Here is a 27,865-nt window from a genome sequence, read left to right as displayed (position 1 = left end):
TTGTTGTAGAGCACAGGCTCCAGACACGCGGGCTCAGTAGCTGTGGCGCACGGGCCTAGTTGCTCCGTGGCATGTGGGATCCTCCCAGACCAGGGCTCGAACCCGTGTCCCCTGCATTGGCAGGCGGACTCCCAACCACTGCGCCACCAGGGAAGCCCAAGAGCCTTACCTTTGATCCGGTAATTCCGCTTGCTTATAATTATGGGAAAACAAATTGCCAACAGCCTGAGTCTCCAGCGTTGGCAGAAGGGTGCCCTGGATTATCATACGTCGCTGTTGAAATATTTTCTAACTCCCAAAAATCACATCTTCAAGTAGTAGTCACTGAGGTTAGAAAGTGCTCTCAGGATATTTCTTTTTTGGGGGAAAAGTGTGATCCGAAATCACACACGTCTACACACATACACACACACACATACACACACACACACACGTCTATATATGTCCATGCATGTAAAACACACACCCTCTTATGTATGTATAAAACACACGTCTATATATACACGTGTATAAGCACATACATGTACACACACGTAAGACGCACACATGATCTACACATGTAAACATAACCTGCACGTGTATGTGTATGTAAAATATGTGTACATGTGCTCAACATTACAAATCTATACACTACACATATAGGGAACACACCTACATGTGTACATATATATAAAATGCATACATATATTTACATGTGTATATACATGTAGAAATGATCCCAAGTTTGCTTGTCTTATGCGCAATAAAAAGGCTTAACAGGGACTTCCCTGGTGGTCCAGTGGCTAAGACTCCACGCTGCCAATACAGGGGCCCAGTTTCAGTCCCTGGTCAGGGAACTAGATCCCACATGCTGCCACTAAGACCCAACACAGCCAAATAAATAATAAAATAAATAAATAAATAAAAATTAAAAAAAAGACTTAACAGAAGCAGGTCACAGTGTTTGCATCATTTAGTTTAGGTTAGTAGAATTACAGACATCTTAATTTTCCTGTTTGAATGTCTGTTGTATTTTCCACGTCTTCTCAGCGAGTAGTCAGCATGGTTTTCTCACCCGGGTTCATTCCCGCCTTAGGCAGGTGAGACCCCTTTGTGAGGTGCCTGGCTGGGGGCCCTGCTCAGTGACGCTGGGCTCCAAGGTCCCTCAGTATCCTCTGGGCGTCTCAGCAGTTCCCACTGCACCGGGATCCCCACAGACTCTGTCCCTCAGCTCACACGCATGTGCACATGCAGACACAGGCATGCACACCACGTGGTCCCCAGGGCCGAGACGTGTGTCCGTCTCATGTGAGGACTCCCAGTGCCCACTGGTGTGCTCCCGCCTGCCCGTGGCGGCTCGGAAGCTGCGCACAGCGCCCCAGCTGTCCCCTCCCTTTGGCCGGGTGGAGGGTTCTGGCCCCGCCTGGTCTAGCCCATTGGTCACCCTCAAAGCCTGTGTTGTACTCATGGGACCAGGCTTCTTTCTGCCAAGTCATCGGTTCCTTATCATCAGAGAAGGGGTTAGAAGAGGTCATTTCTAAATAACCATGCGGGATCTGTGTGCAGACTGGGCTGGATTCCAGTACATGACCTTCAAGCCCCCTCCCAGCTGGCCTCCCCATCCCCTGCCCGGCCCTGCACTCAGCACGCCACCCTCACCGCAGACTTCTGGGATCTTTGGTAAACAGCCTACTAGTAAAGCCATTAAAAGAATCTCTGGGGCATCTCTGATTTACAAAGACAGAAAGAAAGACAACAAGGTCCAAAGCCTGAGCTTTGAGGAGCCGGAGCCGGGCTCAGCGTGCAGACACAGGGCCAAGCGACCTCGCCGCTCACCTGTCCTCGCCCATTACATGTCCTCCGGCCTGGACGCTGGCGCCCGGTGTGCTCAGCCTCTGGCCGCAGCCCCGTGGAATGCGTTTGCTTTGCCAGAGGCCTCCTGTAAATGCTCGTCAGCTAGAGCCTTTGTCAGGTTGGACTCCGGGCCTTTGAAGATCAGCCGCGGTTACCCGTGGAAGCGGGTGGAGCGGAGACAGCCTGTGCTCACACCTGCGGGGCCGTCACCCCCGGCGAGTGTCCTCTGCCCCGTGGGCGTGGGGTGTCCGCGACCGTGAGGTCTCGGGGCCTCCGACAGGATGGAGGGGCCACCTCTGCGCGCCTTTGCCCGTCCCCACTCCGTTCCTTCCCTTTGCTCTGAAACCAGACGGCAGAGTCGGCGGACCTTCCGGAAGATCTTCCTGCCCTCTGTCCGTGGGGACCCCTGGGGGGGGCCACCTGACGCCCCGTCACTGAGGCCTCAAGCGTGGGGTCACGGCCTCGCCTCCAGCGCTGGCCTGCTCGCCTGCGTTTGGAGCTCCAGCACCTCCTGGGCAAGTCCATTGCTGTTTTGATCCGCGGTGCACTCAGTCCCCCGAGGCAGCTAATTAGTCCCCTGGCGTCATCCCCTCCGCTGGGTCAGAGGAATGGCCCCAGGGCAGGTGTGCGTCTGTGTCAGGCGGCACTGAGTTTGCTCTGCCAAGTGGCCTTCCACGGGTTAACCTCCAGCGGTTTGTGTTTCATCTTGGGTTCATCTGAAGCAGCAAATGTCAGGAAATGTCAATGTAAAGATCAATTGTCTCTTTCTTCATCATTTCAAGACATTTTAAAGACAAAATCGGGTCAGTTGAAACCTAATCTTCCGGTGGATTGTGCTTTCCTGTGCTCCCGTGGGTGGCGCGCCTGTCGAAGTGTGGGTGTGCATGGACGTGGAGGCGGATGGAGTGTCAGCTGGGACCTTTCCTGACTAGGAGCCCTAGGGGTGCCGGCCCCTTGCCGCGCAGTCTAGCGTGCCATCGTGAAGCTCTTAGGAAAGAGGGCTCGCACGGTGCCGGGTGGGGGGCAGGGCCGTGGCTGGGTGCGCTCACGCCCCACAGGGCAGGCAGGTGGGCAGGGGCGGCCTGGCCGGGAAGGGCGGGTGGCAGGAGTGGCCGAGGCCCACCTGAGTGCTGCCGATGCTGCAGCGATGGGCCCTGGCCTGCTGCCGCCCTGCAGTTTCAACAGGGATCCTCATCTCTGCCACCACGCCGCCCCCAGCAGAGGGGGAGCGTGACCTGGGACAAGTGTCTGTCCACACAGGAAGGACGGCGGGGAGCTGCGGGGGGCATCCCGGGCCGAGCATCTCAGGAGGCAGGTGGACCTTGCCTGCCCTCAAGCCCGGGGCTCGAAGCCTGCAGGGCAGGGCAGGGGCCGGGCCGGGCTCACAGGATGGGAGCTCTGCCGGCCGTGTCATCCGGTGCTGAGACGTGCCCTGTGCCGGTGGGTCGGGGGACCCGTCAGTGAGCCAGCAGGGTCAGGGTGAACGAGGCGTAGAGGCTGGCGCTGGGTTTGTAGCCCGGAGAAGCGAAGGCTCTTCCGTGGCGGGAGGGAAGAGAGACGACCCCGTGGCCGCACGTGGAGTCGGCTTGGGTCCTTCTGTACCGCGGCCTCTTGCGCGCTCGTTGCGATGGCCGCGGGCTCCTTTCCATCACAGGGACGGGCCCCGTTAGTGTTGGCAGGAGGCCACGTCCGCTTCGTGGTCCGCTGGAACAGTGCGATGCCCGCGGCAGCACCTTCTCTGCGGGGCGGGAGGGGCTGGACCGCGGAGGGAGTGACCGTCCACGTGCCAGACTTGCCGATCGAGGTGCCTGGTCTCGGAGAGTGCCCGGTACGCGTTGTCTCTGGGGCAGGTGGTCCTCACCCCCCTGCCGTCCCCGCCGCGCGCAGGCCTGGACGACTCGCCGATCTGAGGGATTCTCCTTGACGCCCGCCCGCCCCTCCTGCCACGCCAGTGTCTGCGACACGTTTCCGTAGTTCTCCGTCTTCGCCGAGGACAGGCCCCTGTGGGTGGCGGTGCGCGTGGTAGTCTCAGCGAGTGACGAGTGGGAGGGGAGGCAGGAGCTGGCTGTCCCCACCCCTCGCTGGGTTCCCGCCCCCCACCTCCACCCAGCCCCCTGGTGGCCCCTGCCCTCCCACGGGTTGTGTCCCTTTAAGAACTGCGCTCTCCACGGGCGTTTGAAGAACAGAGGTGGGAGTCTTTGTCCCACGACCGTCCCCAGACACGGCTGTGCTCTTATTAAATCAGCCCTCACCGCGGCGGGTCCTGCTCTCTCTGGGGGATGAGCACATGGAACCCGAGCCCGCGGGGCCCTGCTGGGCCTCGTGGCCCCGGGGCTGCACCCAGGCCGCTAACTGCCACCTGGAGAGCCGGCGTGCCGCTCTGTGTCCACGCGTCACCAGGCCACACCTGGCCACACCTGGCCTTGGGCCCGAGTGAAAGTGCACATCCCTGTACGGACAGCCTGAGCCGGCAGCGCCCGCGGGGCAGAGCCGGGACCTGTCCGCACCTGCTCCCCATGCCCGGTTTTCTTTTTCTTCTTGTGGGGATGCCGTGACGAGCGCTGTCACCCCTTCGGTGGTGATTCTCAGGCTCTGCGTTGCTCGCCCTGTCACGATGGGCTACGTGCTCCTGAGCCCCGGGCGTGGCCGGGGTCCAGTAGGAGTGTTAACGAGAGCTGAGGTGAGACAGTGTCAGCTTTTTGGTTACGCGGCCCTCACTGAAGTTCAGATGTGAGGATTCTCGCGTGGCGGTCCAGCGGTTTCCCTTCGGGTGTGGCATTTCCATCAGTTCTCAGAAGATGGCTCAGCAGAGGGTTTTCGAACAGAAAGCGGAGAGGGGTGGGTGGGGTTGGCACTGTCCCCACGTATTCTTGCCCAGTCATCATAATTTTTAAACAAATGTTAAAGCTACTTATGTATATATATTTTTAAAAGACGGAAAGTTCTAAACACCTTTTCACCTAAAACAAGCCATACCTTCTCCCCACCTTCCCCTCACGTCAAAAGGTGCCAGTTTCAATCTTAGGTTGTCTTTCGTTTTTGTGTTTTGTATTTACCTGTGTCTTTATAAATAGCTCTTTCTTTTTCTTTTTTTTGTTGCGGTACGCGGGCCTCTCACTGTTGTGGCCTCTCCCGTTGCGGAGCACAGGCTCCGGACGCGCAGGCTCAGCGGCCATGGCTCACGGGCCCAGCCGCTCCGCGGCATGTGGGATCTTCCCGGACCGGGGCACGAACCCGTGTCCCCTGCATCGGCAGGCGGACTCTCAACCACTGCGTCACCAGGGAAGCCCTAAATAGCTCTTTCTTGATTTATTTAAATAACGACTTTTCAATCAGGAAGGGAAGGTGCGGATTCGCTCTTGCCCCCATGGCCCCCGGCTCCCGGCGTCCTGGTCAGAGGGCGGCCTGGCCGGGCTGCCCCTTGTTGGGGCCAAGTGCTGCTCACGGGAGTCAGTCGGTCCTCTCCTGTCACCCTTGGACTTAGCAGTTGTGTCCCCACGTTGCAAATTCTTCACAGGTTCACCCCCGCCGTGGTTTATTGGAAGTGGCAGCTTCTCCAGAAATCCCACGAGTGGGCACTGCACACAGCGTCCTCCCGGCGTCCTGCCCAGGGCGCTCCCGCAGCCCGATCCCCTGCCACCCCCAGAGTCCAGGAGCACGGCGGGGAGTCAGGGTGAGAGAGGACGGGACGGCCTGGAGGGTGGAGCCGGCCCCTCTGGCCGTTGAACACGCCGCTCCACGCTCTTCGTGCCCAGCACTGCTGCTGAGAAATGTAGTGCCTTCGTCCGGGCCTTTATTGCCTCCTTTCTGCCCATGGCCCGCCTCTGGGGGCTTTTGTCCATCCCCCTCCTGAGGCGTCTGGTGAGGTGTCTTTCTGTCATCCTGCCAGAGTGGTCATTGGGCCCGTTCAGTCTGCAAAGCGCCAGGTCTCCATCTCTGGACAGTTTCCCGAGCTGTGAGCTCAACGCCGTGCTTCTCTTCCTGGGATCCTGGTCGGTAGCTGGCGTCCCGGACGGGCCTTGGCTCTCAGCCCCAGAGGTCCCGATCGGGGGGACTGGGTGGCCACGGTGACGTGGAGGTGCCGCCACGCACGGGTGCCACGGGTGGGTGCTCAGCTCCCTCCGGCTCCGGTGTCCCGTCCTGCTTCCCTGGGTGCACAGGAAGTGTGTTTGCGATCTTGCTGGAGGGTAGTGTCCTTGGCAGGCGGAAGCGGGTTCCTCTCGAAGTGCGGAAATGCGGAATCTGCTGCAGGGGCCGGGCCAGCAGTGAGCCCTCTCCGCGTCCTCCTGACGGCGCTGTGACACACACAGGGGTGTGAGCTCCGTGGCTGAGCCGCTGCTGTTTCCCGTAAGATCCACGACCACAAAGCGGACAAGAAACTCCTCGGCCTGCCGCTGCCTCTCTCCTGGCGGGCGGGTGGCGTCTGCCTGGGCTGAGCCCTGGACACGCGGGGAAGACGGAGGCACTGCCTTGCGCAGCAGAGACGCTGTGGGCACAGCGGGGCCACCAGGCCTCCTCTGACAGATGAGGCTGGAGCTGGGCCCTTGCTGTCCGCCTCTCCCCGGGTTCACGTGCTCTTCCTCTCGGCAGAAGGCGCTTCTGACCGTCAGTGCGGAGTGACCAGGAGCCGGCTGCCAGCGCCCCTCTGAGGGCTGCGCCTCCCTGGGGGTCACCCCAGCTGGGGCTCCAGAGCCAGCTCGCAGCTCAGACCCCTAAAGCTCTCGTCCTCAGTCTGCAGGCGAGCCTGGCCGGGCCGAGGTGGCCGTTTCCCACGCCCAGCCGTGCCAGGTGGCGGCGTGGCGAGCCTGGCCGGGCCGAGGGTGGCCGTTTCCCACGCCCAGCTGTGCCAGGTGGCGGCATGGCGCTGTTCGTCAGGCTTGGGAGAAGCTCCAGGACCCGTGGATTGCCTACATGACACACTTTGAACCGAGGCCGCAGCCTCCCTGGGATGGCCGTCGAGTTCACGTGGAGATGCAGCCTCACTCAGGACCCAGTTTGGGCACAAGCTTGGGGCAGGGCGGCCACCGCAGTCTCAGGAAGCAGCGTGTGTTCTTTGCGACTTGGAGGAAATGGGCTCCAAAAGGTGAAGTCAACAAACATTCAGGTGACGTCTATAGAAAGTAACGTCCTGTCCATTTCATTCGCTGTGCAACTTCATCTTCCTTTAAACGTGTCGATGTTCCAGCATAAACGTGGGGTCGAGCTCGTCACTTCACAGCGGTCCCGGCGCCCACAAGGACTTCTTAGGAATCGTAGCCGGTCTTAAGTTAAGCGAATTACTTGCCGCTAAATAATTTCAAAATAATAGTTTTTAAAATCCTTTTATGCTGTATGAGAAAAAGTGTATTTAGCGTGAAGTTTGGCTGCATTTTAATTGCTTGTCATGTGGCACCTCTGAAAGTCCCTGGGTCAGGGACCGAGCAGGTTGTGAGCCCGCCCTGCTGAGGGCTGCTTGGGGTGGCCGCCCCCAGGCCCCAGAGCCTGAGCGTGACACAGGTCCCCAGAGTTTGCCCAGCAAGGGCTGCCCGCGGTGCAGGCTGTGGCTTTCACTATTGGGTGCCTCTGAGGGCCCAGGCAATTCCAGCTTGTGAGGCAAAGTTGGGATCTGCTGGGGAAGTGACTCTGGTTCTGCAGGGCTGCTTTTTAGGACCCCTGGGAGCACTGGTGGGTCCTCCCTCCTCTCCTGTCCCTTCCCCCTCCCTCCCCTCCCCCTCCCCACCTCCACCTGCCCTCCCTCCCCTCCCTCACCCCTCCCCATCCTCTCCCTCCCTCCTCCCTCCCTCCCCTTCCCCCCCTTTCACAAAGGAAGAATTTCTCTTTCCTGGTGGAGAGTGACATCCCACCCCCAGCACTGAGGCCCTTTCCCTCCCTCGGGGCCTGGATTGCATCCTGACACAGCCCACTTGGTCTGGAGGTTTCCCAGCCGAGCCTCCATCAGGACGAGCCTGCCCTGCCGGTGAGGTGGAGGGCAGCCGAGAGCATCTCTCTCCCTGCTCATTTCTGCTGCGAATTAGTCTTGCTATTAAAGAAAAAAATTACACCCACCATTCAAATCATTAATTGAAAGGCCCTTATTATCTCATTAATGGTGTGTGATATCTAAGGTAGGTCAACTCGGAGAAGCTCATCTGTTCAGTCCCTGAAGAAATGTCATTACATCTCGGGCCTTATGAAAACGTCTCCCTCACAGCCCCCCCTCGGCTGCCACGCGGTCCGTCCTGCCACCTTCCACGGACACCTGCACCAAAACACCAGCGTGGAAGCACCACCTCACAGGCCTGCGGGTGGGCCTGCCGCCCCGCGTGGCTGCGCTGGCCGGGGTGTAAGGGAAGCGTGCGTGGCTCTTGGGCCAGCTGGTCGGCGGCACTCTGCCTCCCCAGGTGCCAGTGGGCCCTCACTGCTTCGAAGCCTTCCTGACTGTGGGCAGGTCTGATTCAGGATTTTCCGGTGGCAAAACTTGGAGGGATGGAGTCAACCCTAATAGGCTCAGCAGCCACTTACGTGGGCTGCTAAGGCGGAGAAGCCTGTGCCGCTTCCTGTAAACCTGGGACAGAAAGAAATCAAACGTCCCCCGGCCGTGTCCTCTTGCCGAACCCGGGATTAGCTGGGGTAGCCGCTGGCTCCTGGGCTGCCTTGTGGAAGGAACCCCTGTGCCTCGCGGTGGTTCCGTCCTCTCTCCTGGGTCCTCATTTAACCACGTCCTGGGTTTCCACGAGGCCATCGCGCACCCCCAGGCCCCCAGGGCTCTGTGCCGGGGAGGGGTTGCCGCACGGAGGGGAGCGCGCTCCGTTCATCCTTCAGGACGTGGCCACGTGCCAGCACCGTCCTGATAGGGCCGTCCGGGCTGGAGGTGTTGGCCAGGGGGAGCCGTTTAGGGGCTGCCCGGGTGGCTGGGTGGCGTTGGCAGAGCAGGTCCCGGGCAAGAGCAAACGGTTTTGGGGGCCTCAGATTCCCCCTTTCAGGCTGGAAAACGAGGCACAGAGAAGCGCAGGGACCGCAGGGCTCGGATGCCAGCTTCCTGCGGCTCCCAGCCATGGCCACCCCTGCTCAGCCCCATTGTGGCCACGGCCCTGGCCCAGGCCCTTCCGGGGAGGCTCTGGTGGGTGGCGGGAGATGTCTGGGGGATGAAGCTGTACACACGCCCCCTCGGACTCAGAGACTTGGGGCACAAAGAGCCCAGGTGACTCAGCAGTTCTGAGCTCGATCCCTGGCCACCACCCCCTGTGTGACCCCGAGCGGTGGCCACTTCCCCCCCTGCCCATCCCGGGACCAGGTCCCGAGAGGAACTCAGAGAGCAGCAGGGGGTGGGGACTGTCTAGCACACCTGGGGCCCTGGAGCGGGGACTGCTGCCGTCCAGGCGAGGTGGTGACCGGTGGCACGCTCACCCCCCGCAGGCCTGGCTCACCCATTCCGGCCCCTGGAGGGGGTCCAGCGCAAAAGTAACAAACTCGACCACAAGGTCCTGGGCTCACCAAGTCCTCTCCCCTCATGCCGCATAAATAACAGAGATGAGATGAAACTGATGGAAGTGCTCGAAGAAATCTGCCTTGCGATCCACTTTCAGTCCTCAAAGCTCTTGATCTGTACGGAACGTTCATTTTGTTGCCCTTATTAGTTTGAGGATTTTCAGGGCAAACACGATAGGATTTCTTAATTCAATTTCGGGGTGTTTGTTTTTTGATATATAGCACACAGAAGAAGTTGCATTGATCTTGTAATTCCTCATGCAAAGAAACAATATTTGGTCTTCTCTTATTTCGTGTGTGTGATGCTCAGCTGGGCCGGCGGGGGCGGAGGGTCCAGCTGGACGGGATGCGGGAGGTTTGCAGACATCCGGCCTTCCGCCCTTCTCCGCGCCCCTCGCAGCAGGCAGACGGGACACCTGCTGCCTCTTGTCAGGGAGCTGAGGACCCCGCCATGCCCGCCATCTTTCCTTCTCTGCTGGGGCAGGCTTTCCTGGGGCTCTGTCTGCGGGAGCTATGCTGCCCCCGTCCCCAGCCTCACACTCTGCGCCCGAAGCAGGGACCCCACCCTGCTGAGCACCTCCAGCCCCCGGTGAACCTCACAGCCGAGACCAGAGTGTGTCCCTGTGTGGGGTTCAGCGTCTTCCTCTGAGGGGTGGGGACCTGCACCCGCTCTCAGGATTGTCACGGATGCAGGGGGAGCACAGGTGCTCGTGGAGACTCATTACTAGTGACACTGTCACCTAAAGGATTCCTAGTCCCCTGTCATTCTGAGGGCAAGGAGTTGGGAAGGTAGAGCATCTCAGGGTCCCCCCAGGCCCCCCACCCTTACTGAAGGAGAACGCCCAGAGTTACAGGTTGTGAAAGTGACAGTGGAGGTACTGGGCCGCGCCCACTGCGCTCTGTGTGCTTTGTGTGTTCCGGCTAAGGACACATGCCCCACCCCAGGTGCCCTTGGCCTTGCATGGCAGTGGGTCAGGCAGTGGACCGCGGATACCTGAAGCTGGGCGTGACGTGGGTGTGTTTTCCTGGAGAAGCTATGAGAACCGTGTGTGTGCAGTGACCCCACCGCCCCCCCCGGGGCCCTGCTTGGCACGTTGTCCCTTCGGGGGTGAGGGCTCCAGCAGGTGCCTCCCCTTCTCGTCCAGGCTGGCACATCCTTGGGGGAGCCTCCTCGGGGTGTCAGTGGACAGCTGTGTGCGTCCCAGCTGCCTGTCTGGCAGGAGCCTAGAACCCACATGCAGCCGGCTCTGGAGGCTGGGGCCATCCCCCCTGGTGGCCCAGCCTGGATTTGGGCCCCTCGGCCTGGAAAGACCCTCCTGAGTCCCGCACCGAGCCTTTGCCAGAAGCTGACCTCGTGTGTTTCACTGCTGTGTGTCCACACTGAGTCACCCCTGGGCTCATCAGTGACCGATTAGGAACCAGGACTCAGGCCTCCAAAGGCCACTCCCCCAGGAGTAACTGCTGGGTGGGGCGTCTGGGGCGGAGGTTGCTGGTTGGAGCATCTCAGAGGATACAGTTGGCACTGGCGTGGTACCACGTGCGGCCACACGTCCCACACACCCTATCCGGGGTACGCGCCCGGGACCCACGTCGCCCAGGCACTGAGGTGCCCTAGAGGACCCCAGCTCCTTCATCGCTGTCATAGCGGGGTTGCCACCCTTCTTGTTCTCCACAAGGAGCTTTGATACTGTGCTCCCACGGGGTCCCGATAGGGGCGGTGCGGAGGGTGACCCATGGGGACAGGTGTGAAGCCACCTTCCCCAGGGGTCTCAGGGCGACGGGCCAGCCCCTGTCTGCAGACTCCCTCATCTGCTCTCGGCCACTTCCTGTCCGGGGGTCAGTGCTTGCCATGGGCCTGCACTGGTGCTGCCGTAGCCGACGTGCACGTTTGTACTCAGGCGTTGCTGCGGGGGAGAGGCTTGGCTCTTGGTGCTGGTTTTGTTTTTGTTTTTAATTTAATTTATTTTTATTTTTGGCTGTGTTGGGTCTTCGTTGCTGCGCTCAGGCTTTCTCTAGTTGCGGCAAGCAGGGGCTACTCTTCGTTGCTGTGCACGGGTTTCTCATTGCAGTGGCTTTTCTTGTTGCAGAGCACTGGACTCTAGGCCTGCGGGCTCAGTAGTTGCGGCACACGGGCTCAGTAGTTGCGGCACACAGGCTCAGTAGTTGTGGCTTGCGGGCTCAGTAGTTGTGGCTCGCAGGCTCTAGAGCACAGGCTCAGTAGCTGTGGCGCACGGGCTTAGTTGCTCCACAGCATGTGGGATCTTCCCGGACCAGGGATCAAACCCATGTCCCCTGCACTGGCAGGCGGATTCTTAACCACTGCGCCACCAGGGGAGCCCCCAGTGCTGGGTTTATGTTTCCAAATAATCCCGTTGGAATAACCTCATTCTTGCTGGGACGTGCACGCCAGCCTGTGAACCTGTCGCAGAGTCAAACAATGTGACGCCTCCTGTGACATGGTCGCCCTTGGTTAGAGTCGCACTCTTAAGTACCAGTCTGATTCTGCACGCACTCCCCTGCATTGTTAGGTGACGCCTCTGTCACGCTGGAGACAGAGCAGGAGAAGCGGCCACAGCGCCCCCAGTGAAGCCCAGTGACTCTTAAGGCGATTCCTCCTCCTTGGGAGCAGTGACATGATTTTGAGCAGAAGTTGAGCTGCATGTATTTAGAAATCAGTGGAAATAATCAGATCGCACAGGCGCTGAGTGTATGTGTGGAACTGTCGCTTCTTTCCTGGTGGGACCCGGGAGACCCACCCCAGCTGGGTCTCCCGGGTCACGGGGGGCGGTTCAGGAAGCGGGCTGTTTACCTGGAAGCTTCCCTGGTGTGGCAGCCGGCCAGGCCCTGGGGAGCTGCCCCTGCCCGGCCTGCCCTCCACCTGCAGCCCGGCAGCCGGACATGGTGGCCCTGGGGGTGGTCCTGGACGCTTCAGTGTTGCTGCTCTGGGCCTGGGCTGGTGGCGGGCCACTTGCCACGTGGTTCTTGGTGCCGAGGTGGTGCGTCGGTCCTATGAGAACTCGACTCCCCCCCGCCCCCCCGCCACCACCACCAAAAAAACATGCCTGTCCCGACTGCCTGCCAACAGGTGGCTCTGAGTGGGCGCTAGCTGGAGGGGCCTGGGATTCAGACTCCACGCCCGGGGTTAGGGCCTTGATCGGGTCACCTGTCCTCACCGTCCTGCCCTCCCAAGTGGGAGGTCCAGATCTCAGTCCTCCCAGGAGCTGCCCCATGTTCTGTGTGTCTTTTGCAGAGCTCACTGTGCTCTCTATAGGTAACATTCTAATCCTTGAAAGAGCTCTGCCAGAGGCTGGGGTTGTCCCTACATCTGGGGTTCAGAGATGGACCGCCCAGGGTCACACAGCTGACCAGACCCCAGGGCAATCCAACTCCATACCTGGGCTCCCAGCCACACCCCAACCCGCCTGCCCAATCGCAGGCAGCACGATTCTGCGAGGAGAAACGGGGCTGAGACATTTGTGCCAAACGCCTCTCTCAAGGTGCAGGTTTTTCCTTTGTTGGCCATGTTTAGCACTGGGGATTGGATTAGGATTGGATTAGGATTAGTATTTAGTATTGGATTGTTTTTTTGTGCTGCGTTTTCCTGGGGAGGGAGGGAGGGAGGCAGGAAAGGAAGGGAAGGGATCGACTTGGCTAATATCTTAGTTTAAAGATTACAGTTTATGTGTCAGATTCCACTAGTTCCCAAGTAGCACTCAACTGGGTAAAACATGAATGTGACTGAGATTTCTGCTCTATGAAATGGTATCTGGCACAGAACGTGTTCGCGTTCTTATGCACCAGTTTGATCAGTAGTGGTGCTAATGGAACATAAGCCTCCCGTGTGCTGGGCCCTCTGCCAGGCGCTGGGAGCACGTACGGAATCTGGTGTAGCCGTGGCCCCACAGGCTCAGGCTGAGGTTGGCTGCTCACGGGACTAGCTGGCTTCCAGTGGGAGGGTTAGAGCCACAGCCTACTTTCAGGACCATCCCAGACGTTGTTTTGTTTATTATTTTATCTGTCCATCCTCCTACCTGCCCCTGCATCCATCCACCCACCCATCCGCCCACCCATCCATCCATCCATCCATCCACCCACCCACCCATCCGCCCACCCATCCATCCATCCATCTACCTATCTATCCATCCACCCATGCATACACCCACCCACCCACCCATCTACCCACCCATCCACCCACCCATTGATCCATCCATCCACCCACCCACCCGCCCATCCATCCATCCACCTGCCCACCTGCCCTCCACTCAACATTTACTTGGACACATGCCCTGCTGCTCTCAGTCGAGCACGGTGAAGTTCCAGAGGCTGCTGGGCCTGGTCTGTCCGAGCCTTTGCCCTCAAGGAACTGAGTCATATGGTAAAATCATATAAAGGCCCTGAGGGTGACCGCGCTGTGGAGACAGCATAAGGAACCACACACCTCCCCAGAATGTGGCTCTGGAAAGAGAACACCCGAACCGAAGCCTTGGCCTCCGGGAGGGCCTCTCCTGGAAATCCTGCCTCTGTCTCCCGGGGAGGGGCCATGCCAGTGGATCAGGACCTGGGAGCCAGCTCTTTCCTCACCCCCAGTCCCAGCTTCAGCCCAGCGGTGTCCCTTTTGTCGCTGAGACCCTTGGCGGAGCAGATGAGGGTAGGGGGCGGAGGAGAATCTCCTCTTTAAACACCGTTCTGAATTGATGAAGACTGAAGAGACACTTTTGCCTCTAAAAGTCCGTAAATCTCAGGTCCAGAGTACTTGACAGTGATCCTTTAAGGTTCCTGAAAACAAAAGGAAAGTGTCCTCACGCCAGGCGATTTACAGCCCGGGTCTCACTGGAATCAGGAGGTAGAAGCCCTGCCGTGCAGCTAGTTCATTAGTTTTGAACAGTTTCCAGGAAGAAGCTTGCATTTTAAACCTCACCGTCGGGGCACTTGTCCTGTAGCTCAGTGGATGGTGTCCCCCTGGAGGGATGTTTACACAGCGCCCAGTGTCTGGGAAGCAGGGGCTTGAATCACAGAGCCGGGCCTGGGGAGCCTGGGTCCCTTCCCTGCCGCCCTGTCCGCAGGGTCCCCTTGGCCCCGCGTGCTCTCTGCTGCGCTTTCTGGACCTGCACACGCAGGAAGGGCCCTGGCTGGAGGAACCTGCCCAGGGCTCAGTCCCTGGGGCCTGGCAGAGACCAGGGAGGAGGCATGGGGGCCTCGGCATCCAGGAGACACGGGAGAGCCTCACGGCTCACTGCCCCGACGCGTCCTCCTCCTTTCACGTGTGTCCTGCTCCACGGGGGGCCCTGGCCTCCCGCCAGAGGCAGCCCTTTAGTTGGAGTGCCCCATCACTCCTGGTCAGGCCAGATGCCCCTGGACGGAGGGTCTCAGGGCATCGTGTACTTGGAGGGATGGGAGGCGCAAACCTTCTGCCAGCACCCAGGGTAAGGGTGTTCTAAAATGTCGCTGCCTTTGGCTTCTTTTGTAGAAAAAGAGCCCGAACCACCCAAATCCCCGTCCCTCCCCCTTCCCGCAGCCTTCCTGAGCCGAGGTCCGAGCCTTGCACCAGGGCTGCCGGAGGCCCTCGGTGGAGCTGCACATTGTAAGTGAGCTGTAAGGCGACGTCTGTGACCCCAGAGTTCCTCTCCCAGAGTTGGTCTACTTATCCCAGAAGGTTCTTTCCCCTTCTCCCGAGGGGAAAAGGCCCTTTCGCCTGCAGCATAGAGGCAAGTGGGGGGCGAAGGGCGGAGTAAGGCAGCTTCTGCTCACCCAGGGCCCACCAGCCCTACCTTCCAGGCACCGCTGGGGGGCTCAGGAGGTGATGGCAGCCGGGAGGGGCCCCCAGGAAGGTGAGCCGCAGGTGCAGGGGAGCCTCGTGCCCACTGGCCAGTGCCCTTCCTTGGGACCTCCTTCTTGGTCCCGTGGACGTGGCCCGACCGGCACACGGGCCCCTACACGCTCAGCTCCTGCGGACTCTGGAGTGCACGGGTCACTGCAGCGGGACGCGTGCAGGTGCCCAGACACGACCTCAGTGGCTGAGATCCTGGGCCTTGGAGTCAGGGGATCGGAGCATTTGGTGCAGCCGAAGCCCTGCTGTGTAGACGGGGGTTGTACGGGAACTGCGGGGGAAGGGGCGCGGACATGGTGGGCGCACACCAGCCGTGGGCTCTGTGCATCTGCCCCGTTCTCCCAGCAGCACCACAATGTCAGCGCTGTCGTCGTCCCATTTACAACTGGGCCGGGTGAGGCACCCAGCTCACCCCCTAGCGAGGGCAGCGCTGGCGGATGGCACGGGCGGCCTGGCCCCAGAGCCTCCACTCACGCCCCCTGCCGAAGGGCGGCTCGGGCGGGCTGGGGAGGTGTGGTCCGTCTGCCGAGGGGCCAGAGTCGTCGCTGACGCCACCAGATGACGGCTGGGCCCTTCACACAGGCCTGGGCCAGGGAGCTGGGGGATACCTAGCAGGGAGGCCCTCACCTGCCCCAGGTCGCTGTGAATTCACTCGTTCAAAGTTTCAAAAGTCTATAAACGTCTCAGCAAGTTATCGGATTGTTGGCAAACTGATTCTAAAGCTCGTAGGAAGGAGGCAGAAGACCCAGATGGCCCAGACAATATTGGCAAAGAGCAAAGATGGAGGCTGACGCTGCCCAGCATCCCCATGGACTGTGAGGCTACAGACGTCAAGGTGTTACGCGACGCACGTTCGTGCGCCCGACGCGCAGTGAGGCCAGACAAACCGAGACGCCGGCGTTTGGAGCGAAGAGAGGTTTATTTCAGGGCCACACAGCGAAAACGGGCGGCTCGTGCTCAGAACAACTCCCCAAACCCAAACTCCCCAAAGGGTTTCAGCAAAGCGTGTTCAAAGGCCAGGTGAGGGAGGGTGTGGTCGCAGGGTGTGTGGCAAAAGAGGAGACACGTAGACCACTGGGACGTAACAGAGAGCCCGGAAATAGCCCCGTAAACGGAGTCAGCGGGCCTTGGACGAGGGGCAAAGGCAACACAACGGAGCAGAGGTGGCCTCTTAGCACGTGGGGCTGGGACAGCAGGCCATCCCCGTGCAGAAAACTGAGTCCAGACACAGACCTGCCACCTTCGCTAGATGAACCCAGCGTGGATCACAGACCCACATTTGAGACGCAGAACTTACGAAGCTGCTGGAAGTCGACCTAGGAGACAACCTGGGTGGCGTGGACACGGTGATGCCTTTTTAGCTGCAACACCAAAGACGCGATCCTGGTAAGCTGGGCTTACTCAAATGAAATCTTCCGCTCTGTGAAGGACAGTGTCAAGGGCGTGAGAAGACAGAGCACAGAGTGGGCGGAAATATTTGCAAAACGTGTCTGGCAAAGGGCTGTTATCCATGTAAAATGCCCCTTTCGTGCCTCCAGGCTCCTCCCAGGAGCCCACCAGGAGGGCCTGAGTGGCTTTGAGTCCACTTGCCACCCTCAGAGGCGATTGTATGCACGCGCGGTGCTCTCACGCCCCCGTGGTCCTGGGCGCTTTCCCCACATCTCACAGGGTGGCCCCAGCACACGCTGGCATGAAAGCGGGCCTTGCGGGCCGAGACACGCTGCGCGTTTTCCCTCCCGGCCTCCCAGGCAGCGGGAAAATCAATGTGAGAACATACTTGAACAGCTTGGGAAAATTAATCAGTTTTACAATGTGTGCGACAATGAAAATATCATTTTGCTGGTGAGTCTGTGGAACCAGCTCTGCTGCAAGTCGGTACCACCAGCGGCCCGGGTGCAGCCTCTGCGCGTGTGGCTCACTGTCGTGGAACATCCTGGTTCCGTGGGTCCAGCTGTGGCCCTGCTGGCCGCCTTTCTCCCCGGTGGGCGAAAGTCTCGTGTCTCAGCTGTCATCTGGGCTGAGAGCCTTCCTGGGGACTGGGCGAGTTCACCGGGGTGTTGTGCCTAGAGGTCTTGGTGGTCCCTGGTGGCCTTCCTGGAAGACCCCCACCTCCCTGGGGTTGAGGAGGACCCTGAGCTCGTGGGAGCCATAAGGCCACTGTGTGGTGGCTTTCCCAGCGGTCTGTCTCTCTGAGCTCAGCCACCTGCAGAAGGAAGGAGCAGTGTCTCCACTGGCCAGCCCCGGGGCTCCTGGGCCCCCTGGCTGTTTCGGGGCAGGCTGAAGAGTGGTCAGGGCCCCGAGCGTCCCCATCAGCCTGGCCCTGAGGCAGCCCACCTCATGGGACCCTGTTGTCCCCTGTCCGGCCGGCCGGGTGGCCTTTTCCTGTCTCCCCGGCCATCTGCCAGCTGTGACTGCGTTCCAGCCACTGGAGGGCGCCCTGCTCCAGAGCCCGGGGCTCTGTTATCTTCCCCTGAGGAGTGCGGGAGTCCCATCTGCTGCAGACCCTGGAGATAAGTGTCTCCTTTAGGGCCTTTCTTGGGAAGGAAGATGCCCCCGCCGTCCCCCAGGGGCCCTGGGCCGGCCCGCAGCACATCTCGGCGCTCAGTTCGGGTGGCCGGGGATGGGCTCTCGGGGTGCACGCGGGACCTGACGGTCGTGGGACGTGCCAGGGGACACCCTTGGAGGAGGAGCTGAATGTTGGTGTCTCTCAACGGGAGAGCGGCCTGGGTGGGCTTGGAGCCGACCAGAGCCAAGCCGCAAGGACCCCAGCCTGCGGGTCTGGGCTGTAGGGCCAGCACCAGCGCCAGCTGTTCGGTGGCTTGTGGAGAGCTGGGTCGCTGGGGGACGGTTTTCCTTTTTAAGACGAAGCCGGTGTTGCGGCCGTGCTGGTGATGGATTTGGGGTGGGCTGGGAAACCAGGGGGCCCCGCGGTCATCCACCAGAGGGTGGTGGTGGGCTGGGCTGGGGTGCGAGCGAGGCAGGGTGGAAGGGCCCGGGGAGCCGGGGTGGGCTGGACCCGAGAGGGAGGGCTCGGTCCTGGGAGCAGGGGTCTTACCGCTGTGGTGAGGGCACCGTGTGTGCGGGCTGCGTGCCCCCGTCTGTGGAGGGAGGGGGAGGGAGGGGGAGGGAGGGGACATGTTTAGTTCGGGAGCCCTTACATGGTCGTGTGATGGCAAGCGGCATACAAGTGCAGAGGGGTGCAGGCAGGCACAGGACATGCAAGGACGGGGCTCAGGGACAGCTGGGGGTGGGGACACGGGTGCGGGTGACCCTGGCTCCAGGGAGGGCGGCCCCCGACCCTGAGACGCCTGGCAGGGGGAGGGTTCACCAAGGAGACTGGCAGGCTGGCCAGGGGGATGGGCAGTGAACTGCAGGCAAGGTGGGGCAAGGGGGTTTCAGGAAGGGGTGGTCAATAGGGAAGAGCGGCACTGGGGGGACACTGGCCATGGGGAGAGGGCCACGTGTGGGGAGCCACATGGGCTGGCACCGCTGGGCTGACGCCGTCCCTGCCCCGGAGCCTGGCAGGGTAGCCCCCGGGGACGTGGGAGGCTGTGGGAGCTGCCGCTAGCCTGTGCAGCCAGCACCCCCGGGGCAGGGGGGCGGGTTCAGCCGGCAGCCTGCAGCAGTTCCCCCACCCCACCCCCGCCTCTGTCCCGTGACCCCCTCCTCTGATTTCTTGGGCGGGGTGGGGGGGGTAACGGCGCCACCTCCAGGCTCCCGAGCCTTCTGCACGGCGCCTTCCCTCTGCACGCTTGGAAGGGGCGTCTCTGCTGCGTGTAGATAAACACGGGCCTGGGGCCTTACCCCCGTAAGTGGGCGTCCTTCCCCACCGGGCGTTCTCGAGGGGCCTCCATGGACAGCATCTCCATCTCACCATCGCACCCCGCCTGCGACCAGCCGCCCGGCCCTCCAGCCCACGAAGCGGAGAGGTCCCTGCGGGATGGAGCCGGCTGTAACTGCCGTGCCAGGATTTTAAATATCCTCTGTGTGCTGATCAAACGCCCCTCAGCCATGCGTATGAAACGCAGAGCTCGCTCGATTGGGGCACTCATGTCAAGCTTGTGTTTTCAGTACCCAAAGGTGTTTTCTCTTTAGAATTCCTTTTTTGGCAAAGAAATATGAAATTAATTGCAAGGAAAGCGCACCTCCCAGGGTCCTCAGAAGATCGCTGTCTGTGGTGTCACCTTCCATATCCAACCTTCTGGAGGGCTGTCACCAGCCAGTGGGTCAGCCTGGCAGCTGGCCGTCCATCCCAGCCGGCTGTCACCGTCCTTCTATTTTTAGCCCTGGTTTGGTCCAGAACTTGACAAGATTTTCAAACTAATAACTGGATTGTCAAAGGAATCAGCTGTCACAGGACCATCTGGGAGGGAGGGGAGAGGGAGGGAGGCAGGAAGCAGCCCCAGGGCGCCCAGCACGGCCCTGATGGCCTCCAGCTGCCCAGCCCCTCCCGGAAGGTGTTAGGACCCGAGCCTCCCCCCCTCCCCGCCCCCCAAGACAGCAGGGGCTCTGTCTTCCTGGATGCCGGGGTCCGAATCTGGTGGGGACGCAGGACTGGACGTGGCGAGTCGGGCGCCCGAGCGAGCATCTGCCTGGGAGGAGCAGCGAGCCGGGCGGACTGACCTTTGCAGGGCCGCCTTCGTGTCTGCTGAGCGTCAGGGTGAGTTCTGTATTCTTTGATCTCCTGGCTAAAGGGCATCGAGTGTGATAGGTTAAAAATAAGGGAAATAAGGGTGAACTTTTCATAGGTAATTTTCATACTAGGGCCTCTGGGGCCCTCCTGGGGCTGGGGCTGGTGCAGGAGGGGGGGTGCCAGTGGAGCGGGACAGGGCCTTTGGAGCATCATAGCCCTGTTCGCCCCCAAATCCTTCTGCCCACCCAGGGGGCTTCCCGAGGTCTTATCCTCTGGTCAGCTCTCAGCTCTAGGAGGAAGGACCAGGTCAGAGCCTCGGCTGTCTGACCTCCAGCCCAGGGCTGCCGGGTCACAAGGAGGCGTCCCTTTAAGTGTTGGGGGGAGAGCAGGGGGGCACATTTGAGGGGGGCAGTCCCCTCTGAGCATGTGGCCTCTCAGAGAGGCAGGGTCTTGCAGAGGTCAGGTTCAGGGCTCAGGAGGGTAGCCCTGGGGGAAGCAGCCCTCCCAGCGCCAGGCGTGAACTGAGCGGTCAATAAGATTCCTGGGGTCCCAGATTCCTCTTTCCCAGGTGGAGCGTGTGGGAGCCCTGGGATTGGTCGTAGACATGGGGGGGGAGGGGTGGGAGCCCCGGGATTGGTCGTAGACATGGGGGGAGGGGAGGGAGCCCGAGATTGGTCGTAGACACGGGGGGGAGGGGCGGGAGCCCTGGGATGGTCGTAGACACGGGGGTGGGGGAGCCCGGGATTGGTCGTAGACACGGGGATGGGGGAGCCCCGGGATTGGTCGGAAGGTCAGCGTGTAGCCTGGTGCTTGGCACAAAGTGAACTCTGGGCCCAGGGCAGCTCGTGGTTGACCACTGACTCGAGGGACGGCCCTGGGACCTTCTCTGAGTGGTGACCCCCGAGGTTCGTGTTTGTCCTTGCCTGTAGCATGCCCTTGCCTGTAGCAGCCGTCGCCACGCAGGGGACAGAGCCCAGCCTGTTCCTGCAGACGCCGTCGTGTGGCCCAGTGCAGGGTCCCGTCTCCTTACGCCGACGGGAAGGTCCTGGCTGAGGGAGCAGACAGTGGGTGGAGGCGTAGAAAGGAGAGAGCCGCGGACTGGATGGTCACGCGTGACTCCAGGACCATGTGCCAGACGCACGCCAGCTTCCCGACTCATGGTGCCGTGCCCGCCCTGTCCCCCACCCCCGGGGGTGCCTGGGGAGGCCCGGCCAGAGCCCCCGGACCATCAGAATTGCCCGGCAACCCGCTGCTGTCTGCGCTGCCGGCAGTCGCCGCAAACCCGCTTCAGTGTAATTTAATCTCGGCTCCTTTTTTTCTTCCCTTTTACACATGTACTGACCAAGAACAGGTATTTTACGTTGAATGTGGATTCAAGCCCCAGCAGCCCCTGCACAGGCAGGAACACAAATGACCTGGCCTTGCACCGGCTGCCGGGCACTGGGTGCAGGCAGGCACAGGACATCCATGGGCCTGGACCGTGACCTTTGACCTTTGGAGGAGACTCGCCTGGGTGGGCAGGGGGGTGGGAGGCTGGCCACGCGGGCCCCGACCAGCGTATCCGCCCACAAAGGGCAGGCCTGGACGCAGGTGCCACACAGATTCCAGCCCCGGCTGCTCTGTGTGACCACCACTCTCGTCGTCTGAGGTCCTGGTAGCCGGGGCCACAGCCACAAGCACGACGAGGGTGGTGACGGCCATGGTGGCAGTTCCCGTGTGCCGGGCGTCCTGCTAAACTTGTGTGCGCTGGGTACTCAGGTCCTCAGCACAGCCCTGGCAGGAGCTGCCTGGCACCTCTGAGGCGGTGACGCCCCCAGGGCCCGCCGGGTGTCAGTGGGATGTTGGTGACATGGAGATGATGGACCACAGGGCCACTCCTGCACTGAGCGTGGCTGAGTCACTGCCCCTCGGACCCTCCCGGCCTGGAGGTCACTCCTGTCACTGTCCCCGCCCGGCAGATGCAGCCTTGGCTTCCAGAATTCCCGGCCACCTGTGCTCTGACGTTGCCCAGCCCCACGGGGACAGACCCGCCTGCTGCACAGGCGCCGAGCCACCCAGGCCCTGGGCCAGGCTTCCTGCCTCCCCCGCCTCCGGTTCCTCGCCTGGAAGGCTGAGGATGTGGGAGAAATGCCCGAGGCCCCAGCCTTGCCCACCCCAGCCTGCGTGTCCCCATGGCGCCCCCACGTGGCACCCAGGGCCGCCCTTCCGTGGCAGGTTTGCTGGCCGAGCTGCACAAGTTGCTGGAACGTGGTGGAGAAGTGAATTAAACCAATCAGGCCTGTCACCTGCCCGTGTCAGCGCGGGGCTTGCTGTTCCGTCTTCTCAGTTAAGGCGAGAAAATACTCAGGGTTCGCATCTGGGCCTTCAGCCCCGTCATGATTAATTCACTCGTCTCTGCGCGTGGCCAGGCTGTAAAATCCTGGCCTCGGTGTGCTTTCCCACGTGCGCGGAGCCGGCCTTGACCTGGAGCCTTGGGGTGAGTCCTGTGCCTGAGGGTTTGCAGAAGGTAGCGTGGTCGGCACCGTCGTGGCTGCTGCCCCGGAGCAGGGGGCTGTGCTGGGTGTAATCAGAGCAGCATGGCTGTGCTGGGTGTAATCAGAGCAGCATTGTCCACTGGAGAGGAGCGCCCGCCACAAGGGAGAGCTTCTGGGAGCCTCACAGAAAGGGGAAAACCAGTGAGATTCATATTTTATTTAACCCAGTACATCTGTAACATTACCTTCAACCTGTGATCGATATTAAAGTTAAGGAACATTTCGCAAACTTTTGTTCAGACCAAGTATCTGAGATCTGGAGTGTGATCTACCCACATCTCCTCCGAGACCCCCATAGCGGGGGGACAGACGGGGGGCCGCGTCGAGAGCCGCCAGCCAGTCTCGCCTGGCTGGACCCCTGCGCAGAGCTGAGCGTTGTTCGCCTCGTGATCCTCTGTCTGGCCCCCGAGGGCAGAGCTGGCCATGTGATGGCGCGTGTGCCCTGACGCAGAGGCAGGTGGAGTGAGGGGACCTGTCTGCCTTGCACCCAGAGCTGCTCTTCCTTAATGGACTGTTTGGGGCCGTTTTGATGACACGCAGTGCCTTTTGTACCAGACGCCGGAATTGGACGATCCAGTCCACAGGCACTCCTTCAAGTTCCCTCAAAAGGGTCCCATGCGGCTCCCGGGTCGGGGTCCTAGCCACAGCCCGTAGGTCGACACGTGTGGTGTCTTTCCTTCCTCAAGATGCCAGCGCTGCCTCCTCTGAGCTGCTGTCCAGGGAGGATTCCATTTCGTCTTAAGCTTGTTTGCCAAACTCCCTGGCGTTTCCCACAGATAGGAATTTATGCGGCACAAACGCCACTACTGCTGCCGTGACGATCAGCCCCGCCGCGAACAGTGACTGAACTAGTTGAATAATAGCGGCAGCAGGTGACACTCATCCTGTGCCTTTTATATCCTGGCGCAAATTAACAACCCAGAGAGGGAGGCGCGTTACTGTCCCCATTTACAGATGAGGAAACCGAGGCATAGAGAGCCAGGAGACCGGCGTGGCTGAGTGGTGCAGGGCTGGATGTGAGCCCCGCGTTCAGCATCCTTTACAAGTGTGCGTACCTTTAGCCGACTGTGCCCTAGTGACTGTTCACAGGTCGGCACCGTGTGCTGTGTGCTTCATGTCGGGGACATGGGGGCACGTGGACCTGTTGATGTCACAGAGGAGACAGAGCACCCCATGACGTCGGTGATGACACCAAGGATGTGCTTCCAGGGTTCTGTGGGGTCGTGATGGGGGTGTGCTGGGCTTGGACCTGCTCCTCTGTGTCTGGCTGTGTGTGGGCTTACTGCTGGGCTCACGGGGGCCTCACAGGGGCCAACCAGACAGAGAACGTGGGGTCCTGAGAGGGGACCCCTGCCCACCTTCCTGGACGCCACTGTGTCACCATTTCGTCCTTTCTGGGAGGGACAAAAGAGATAGAGATAGTCATACTTTGCAGATGGTAACGTGATTCCTGTCTCTGGAAAAATGAAACTCTTTTGGCAAGAAGTCCCCAAAGCCGGAAACATTATTCACTCTTTAACGTTGGAAGGCTCACCTCTTGGAACCTACCCAGAGGCGAAAGTCAGAGCGGGAAGGACTCTGTGGAAAAGATGTCCCCGGCAATAACCCAGCTCAGGGCCCCGCCCTTCACCCTGCCCCCCTGCTCCCCCCACTGCCGTCAGCCGCACCGCAACGCCTGCAGGGCTACCTGTGGCCGGGGTGGTGTTGGCGGGGCCTCCGCAGGGGACTGCCTGGTAAGAGGGACCACCAGCCACGATCCACACGCTCGCGAGGTGACATCCAGAGTGCCCAGAGGACAGTCAAATCGCTCATCATACCGAGACCCCAGGCAACCTGAGATTCGGGGCCGCTGCCCTCTGCGGGGCCGGGTGCTGCGGGCCTCCAGCCTCCGGGGTGACCGTGACCTTGCTGGGGGCTGAGAACAGCAGGCCTCCAGGCCGCGCAGCGGGGACGGCACCATCGCTACGGTCCCTCCCGGCCACCGCGGACAGCACATGCCAGCATGGGAGGGCACGGTGACACAGGCCGATGGAGGGGGTGGGATGCCCCAGGCCGTGGCTTTGTTGCCGTGGTGGCATCTCGTGGACACGGGAAGAAAAGAACCACGGGGATGCGACTTGTCTTTGATTCCTCACAACCTCAGTGTTGTGAGCAAACCTTCCTTTAACTTTTATTCTGCAGACGTGGTCACAGCACTGTTTACAGAGAAGTTAAGATTAAAAACGGAATTGCCCTCGTGGGCTGCTGGACCGGGCCCTCCCTGCCACCATCGCAGGGGCTGGCGGGTCCCCTGGGGTGTGACCCAGTGACAGCATCGTGACCGATAGCCCTTTTCCCGAATGATGTGGCTAATAGATGTGCCGTGGCTCCCAGGTCGAAGGTGTCGCTGCCCAGCTCGTAAATAAGACAGGCCTTTTTCAAAAAATATCTGCATTTAAGGGCATGTTCGGCTGTGTCCCCTGCCTCTCGTAAAGGTCACCCGGACAGATTTTTCCTTCTTTAACATTGCAGGCTGCGGACCACCAGGCATTTCTATTCTCTCTCCGTCCACTGAACCTGGGGGACTAAATTAGATTCTGAAATTGAGTGTGCAGGAGAGTTGCTGAGCTACCGCAATGGGGGCATTGCTCCTCACCTTGCAGGTAGCGAGGTCATGATGATATGAAGCGAAGTGGATTAAAAATCAAATCAAAGGTGTTTATTTACGACCTGCTCAGAATTGGACTGGCGTCCGTGTAAGCTGCATCTAATGGTGAAAGACAGCAGATTGGTGTTGATACGTCCCCGGGGACGTTCTGCCAGTGAAGTTGGCTCCATGAATTCAATTTAAAGGCCCCCAGAAAGTGTCCAAAATGCAAAAGGAAATGGGACCGAGGAAGGGAAAGCAGCAACAGGGAAGCCGCACTGGCAGAGCGTCCTGACGTGTGGCTCTCCCCTGGGGAGTGGGGAGAGGGACGTGCGCTGCGGGGGGGGGCGTCGTGAGGACAGCAGGCCGGGTACAGGCCCCCGCATCGCCGAGCGCCAGGCGCTGGCGGCCCCAGTGGGAGCTGGGGCCCTTGTCTCGATGGGGAACCCGGGGCCCCGGGGTCCACCAGCCGGGAGGCAGCACAGCCAGCATCTGAGCCCAGGCCTGGCTTCTGGGTCTGAGCCCTGAGCGCCCCCCGCGGCTGGGCATCCCCGCCCAGATGGCCCTGGGCCCCAGAGTGCCGGGAGGCCGGGGGCGTGCGTACTGCCCTCCGCGTCCCAGCAGGCCTGGGAGCCTCCCGGGGGGCTTCCTCCTGGCTACAGGGCGTGGGGCCCTCGGGCTCAAGCTGGGAGGGGACACGATTCTCGGGGGCTCGGCGGCCCCCCAGGCTCACCCCGCCGTGGCCCTGTGCATTTCCTCAAGGCTCCTCCCGCGGGGCCCCTGCCCGACACAGCTGGCTGCCCCGTCTGACCCAGGCTGTCTCTCTCCCCCCAGGAGCTGCTGCTCTTCCTCCAGAACCTGCCCACAGCCCACTGGGGCGACGAAGACGTCAGCCTGCTGCTGGCCGAGGCCTACCGCCTCAAGTTTGTCTTCGCGGACGCCCCCAATCACTACAAGAAATGAGCCCGGGCCCACCGCCGTGGCCTCCCTGCCCCGGGCAGCACACCCCACTGCCGGCCGGCTGAAGGCCACGGCCAAGGAGAGGCCTTGCTGGAGCGGCTGGCCGGGACGTGGTCCAGGGCCTGGCGAGGGCCAGGCGGCCTCTGTTTTCTGAGATACCAAAGAGAGCCAGGGAGGGTCCCGACCACGCGGGGCCAGAGAGGGGCCGGGCGTCCCCCTCTCCCGACCCTGGAGCATCCTTGCCAAACGCCCACCTCGTGGAGCCCCCAGCCGGGGCGGCCTGAGAGGCAGACCCTCTCCAAGTGGCCTGCTGTCCGGGTGCCGGGGGCAGAGGGAGGTGGCTGCCATCTCCTTACCTACCTGGAAATGTAAAAATTCTGTTCTGTTGAGTGAAAGAGAATAAAACGTAGACAAAGTCACAAGTGAAACGTTGCACTAACCTATGAAATCTCTGCTCTCCCAGGCCTCTGACAGCAGGCGGATTTCTGTAACTTCGTCACTTTAACTTTGCCGCGTACTTGCTCCCTTGGCCTAAACGTGGCTGGAAGGCAGACGGCGAGGCTGGGGAGCCTCCGGCTGCAGCAGCTGGGAGCAGAGTGCGGCCTCTAGAAATTGCCTTACTTTCCATCCATGACCTCTGGAAACAGAGAACCGCCCCGGCTGGTCTGTCGAGGAGCCTGCGCGGGCGGGAGCCCTTCCGCTGGGTGGTGCGGGGCGTCGGGCGGACGCTCAGCCGCCAGCCACAGCCTCGCTCGCCTGGGCCACCTGGACAGGTGGGTCCAGACGCTCCAGCTCTGTGATCGGAGCCGTGAGGGGCTCCGCTGCTGCACCTGCACCCACGCCGCGGGGGCCACGTGGCCCGCGCCCCTCTGCTTGCTGCGTCTCCGGGTGTGTTGTGGACTTGATCGCTGCTGCAGTGTGTTGGTCACTGGGGCCGTGAGCCCAGCTGCAGAAGGCGCCAGACCCGCCCTGCCCTGGGCTCTGCCGGGGCTCGTCCTGCTTCCCCCACATTGCCCGCCCTGGCCAGAGAGCACCTGTCACGGGCATGTCGCCCGTGGTGACGTGGACACCCCCGTGGAGCTCTAGACCACAGCCATAGCCTCTGAGCCCTGAGCCCAGGACAGGCTCCTGACCTCTGCCCCAGACTTTCATCCACGCGCAGGCATCTCTTCCCACCACTGCCAGCCCTCCCGGGGCAGCTCCGCCACCACCCATCTTGGCACAGCTCAGGTGCCAGGTCGCTGCCCAGAGGCTGTGCAGCCGAGGGTCAAAGTACACAGTTGCACGTGTGTGATGCTGTGCGTTCCTTATTTTTGGCTCGTTACATGTGCGTGGAAATCAGCACAAAATACTGTGTAAGCGTCAGAAGCCCCCAGATCAGCAGAGGGACCTGCTAGCCTTAGAGCAGACGGAGAGCACCCCTACTGGCCGGTCCCTGCCCCCGACCCTGGCATCAGGGGTTCCTCCCCGCGCAAGGCCCCCGTGGCCCACTGCTGCTTTCCTGCCGGGCGTCCAGTTCCATGAAGGCCCGTCCTGCGTAGACCCCGGGCACTGCCCACCGCGGCTCGGGTAGTCTGTGCAGCCCAAATGCTGGGGACGCAAAAGATGTCCCCTGGAGGCAGTTGACTTTTCAACTAGGAAGCATCTACGAAGTTCAGTGAGGCTCTGTGCGTGTCTCCATGTGTACGTAAGCCTGGAACTGAATGCGAGGGGTGTTGACGGGGTCCTCGGAACCTGAGCCAATCCGTCTGAAGTGATTAGAGGCTCTTCTGTCTGGAATACAATGTGCGAAACACGGAATAAAGATGCAATGAAAATCCAGCCTTGGCCTTTGATTCGGGGGCTCTCCTGAAGGAACAGGGTGCCCTGGCCGGGTGCTGGGTCACAGGTGGCTGTCTGGTCTGAGGCCGGGGGAGAGCTGAGAGCCAGGGGCACTGGCCCAGCCCTACAGCAGCCTCTGGACAGTCCGAGTTCTGGGCCTTTCC

At 61.0% G+C, this 27,865-nt stretch overlaps 1 protein-coding gene across 1 annotated transcript in view; it reads left to right on the top strand.

Moving 5' to 3' along the window:
* The window catches only part of TBC1D22A (TBC1 domain family member 22A), a 312,955-nt gene extending 285,272 nt beyond the window's left edge, over positions 1–27,683 (top strand). The window contains exon 13 of the mRNA XM_079937136.1: positions 25,755–27,683. Within this exon, the coding sequence (XP_079793262.1) occupies positions 25,755–25,883 (129 nt within the window). The 3' untranslated portion in view covers positions 25,884–27,683. The remainder of the gene's footprint in view (positions 1–25,754) is intronic.
* Positions 27,684–27,865: the final 182 nt, after the last annotated feature.

Source organism: Stenella coeruleoalba (genome assembly GCF_951394435.1).
Source record: "Stenella coeruleoalba genome assembly, chromosome: 11".
NCBI classification, from domain to species: Eukaryota; Metazoa; Chordata; class Mammalia; order Artiodactyla; family Delphinidae; genus Stenella; species Stenella coeruleoalba.
Note: the sequence above shows the minus strand (reverse complement) of the source record. Positions and strands in the feature narration are given on the sequence as shown.